This window comes from Penaeus monodon, chromosome 23, assembly GCF_015228065.2.
Source record: "Penaeus monodon isolate SGIC_2016 chromosome 23, NSTDA_Pmon_1, whole genome shotgun sequence".
Taxonomy (NCBI): Eukaryota; Metazoa; Arthropoda; class Malacostraca; order Decapoda; family Penaeidae; genus Penaeus; species Penaeus monodon.
Genome location: NC_051408.1, coordinates 16190152 through 16193012, shown reverse-complemented (window position 1 = coordinate 16193012; position 2861 = coordinate 16190152). Strand labels below are relative to the sequence as shown.

At 44.2% G+C, this 2861-nt stretch overlaps 2 protein-coding genes across 2 annotated transcripts in view; both read left to right on the top strand.

The window, feature by feature from the left end:
- Positions 1-493, top strand: part of LOC119588153 (Down syndrome cell adhesion molecule-like protein Dscam2) — a 164747-nt gene extending 164254 nt beyond the window's left edge. Inside the window, 2 exon segments of the mRNA XM_037936858.1 lie at positions 6-109; positions 375-493. Coding sequence (XP_037792786.1) covers positions 6-109; positions 375-493 — 223 coding nt within the window.
- Positions 494-1351: 858 nt separating this feature from the next.
- Positions 1352-2861, top strand: part of LOC119588152 (Down syndrome cell adhesion molecule-like protein Dscam2) — a 21631-nt gene continuing 20121 nt past the window's right edge. Inside the window, exon 1 of the mRNA XM_037936856.1 lies at positions 1352-1922. Within this exon, the coding sequence (XP_037792784.1) occupies positions 1352-1922 (571 nt within the window). The remainder of the gene's footprint in view (positions 1923-2861) is intronic.

Sequence of the window (2861 nt, the reverse complement as noted above, 5' to 3'; positions counted from 1 at the left end):
CGCAGCCGTACGGACGTCCCAACAAGATGGCGACGTGCTAGAAGGGAAAATGCCAACTTCAGAAATCTCCCTCTTTGGTGGAATCTAATTTTAAGAGCAAAAGAAGACAGTTAGGATTTTCTTAGTTAGGAGTCAAAGACATCACACAAGATCTGGGAGGAGTTTGGGAGGGAAGTGCAGCCAAAGGGGGCGACCGTCTTCTCCGTCAGAGAAAATATCTATGTATTTCATTTTACTTTTTAATGTTTTGTCATATTCAGAAGGAAGATTTAGAAACGCGACAAATGCTCTCCATGTAGAACGATCTAAATGAGAAAATTAGGTTGAGTTAGAGAATAAAGCTCGATATAGACTGAACCTCACTATTCCGCCAGTCTCGTTGGTTCGGAATAGTTTGAATTTAGCGGCCATTAAGTTGTATGACTGCAGCTTGGCCAGCAGCATCACTGACCCATATTATTTTCATCTCCCACAACTGACTTACAGTGGTTGATGTTGAATACCTAAGAATGCCTTATGCTGTCCTTTTTTACTAAGATTTAATATGTTTCGGAAAATGTATTACGCCAGCAGCTATCCAGTCCCAAGCTTGTAAGCATATTCTGGTTCAATCTGTTCAGAATGCATGATCAAATACATTTCAAACTTTTTTGTGTCATAAGACTGATTACGCTTTTGTTGATTAAAAAGAAATGATAGGGCAAAATTATCTGGAAGTGAATTAGCTTATTGATAATTATATTGTGCGAAGGCGTCTGAACCATCGACCAATTTGAAAGATTACATCGAATTCACGGAGAATTTTTAACTTTTTCATCATGTGATTTAATTTGAGAGAAAATTTCTGTTCGAGATCAAGCTTTTGCAATTATTTTTAATATGATTTTTGGTTAATTAGATTTCATTCAGACTTCACACACAAAAAATATATATAAAAGATCTAGATAAAAGCACCTACAGGGCTTCATATGCTGACTAATAACAGAGCACACGGATGTTGCTAATCGAACAAAAATATCAATTATTACTTTGTCCGAGAAGCAGAACCTGTCACATCAGCAAGGACAGGGACCCATCAGAACTTACTACCTGGTAAGGGCTGCTGGTTAGATGTATCTTAGGCCGTAGGATAATCCACTTGGTGTAGGACCATTGTAGTGCCAGGCCAGTAGAGCTAGGGTGCCAGGTAGCCGGCCCGAGCGCCACATGAGAGAGCCACGTTGTCGCAGTGCCACCAAAGCTGAGCAGCTTCACCTTCCGGAGCGACCTGACCCTGGGCGAGCGCGTGTCGGTGCAGTGCACGGTCAACGGCGGGGACACGCCCCTGCAGGTGACGTGGACGAAGGACGGCATGGCGGCGGAGAGCGTGGGCGGCGTGCAAGTGCGCAACCTCGACCTGTACTCGGCAATCCTCACGATCAGCCACCTGGCGCCGCTGCACGCCGGCAACTACACGTGCACGGCCACCAACGACGCCGCCAGCGTGCGCCACACCGCCCCTCTCAACGTCAATGGTAACTGTCTGGTGTTTGTTAGGTTTGGGTTTATTTCTCTCACGCTTTCTCCCGTTCTCTCCCTGGCTGGTGCGATGCGTGCCTCTTGGCGCCTCCCTTGGGCTGCCCGGCGCCGTGTAGAACCCCCAGTCATCAGCCCTTTCAGCTTTGGCCCCACCAACGAGGGCGAGCGGGTGAGGGTGGTGTGCGCGGTCAAGCGAGGCGACCCGCCGGTCACGCTAGTCTGGCTCAAGGATGGCGCGCCCATCGCCCAGGACACGGCCGCCGGCCTCACCATCCTTGCCCTCGACCAGTACTCCAGTTCCCTCCTTTTGCCTCACGTCCACGCACACCACAGTGGCAACTACACGTGCCAGGCCACCAACGCCGTCCGCTCGGTCTCCCACTCAGACATCCTCGACATTCAAGGTAGGTGCTAGGCCCGACACGCCACTCCTCACACACACGCACATCGACATTACACGTGCACACACACCTAAACATGTACATGTACGTTAATATCGGCGCGGCTTTCATTGCCAAACATTCTGCACAAGTAATAAGAACAACCTTACAGACTTATGTACTTACTCTACAGCCAGAAATACACATCCCTAATCATAAAAGCCAGCCATGCCTAATAACTCGGGTTCAAAATAATATTTAGGTCTTGTAGGTCTGAGGGAAATTCTAGCCATAAATTTTTCACTGCAGAGTCCAAGAACCAAACACATTACATGCATTTTTAAATGACCACAGTGAAGATAAAAAAAACTGTAACAATAAAATAATAATGTCATACAAAACAGGTTTCGGTAATAACGAAAGCCATCTCTAATGAATAAAGATGCCGAAAGATGGCTCTGGTTTGACCCGAAAGAAAACAGACTGATTTATCATCGAATTCATCTTTTTCACCAGTTTTCTTGTTTCTTCTTTTGTATTTCTGCTTCACTCAAATACTTTTCAGTCTGATGACACAGAAACATATTATAATAACTCCCTAATGAACAGGTCTGGAGAGTTTATGGAATCAGGTCATATCTAATTTTTTAACAGATTTAAGTCTTTTTAAAAGGAGTAAGAGGGTTAACTAATGTAACAAAAAAGATGGTTCTGAAACCTTTCATTTATTTGTGCTAGAGTTTATGTATTGTTTTCTTATGATATTTTCAGTGAGTCACCTTCAATTTTAGTTTGAATTTTTTGATAAGTGGTATTTTTGACCTCTTTTTTAATCCCCAAAAAATCCCACAAACAATTGACAACAAATTGAATTTTGAAAGTCAGATTTTTGAGACGATGGGCGTCACTGTAACAGGTAACATTTAGTTTGTTTTTTTAAATACCCACTTTGCCTCGTTCGCT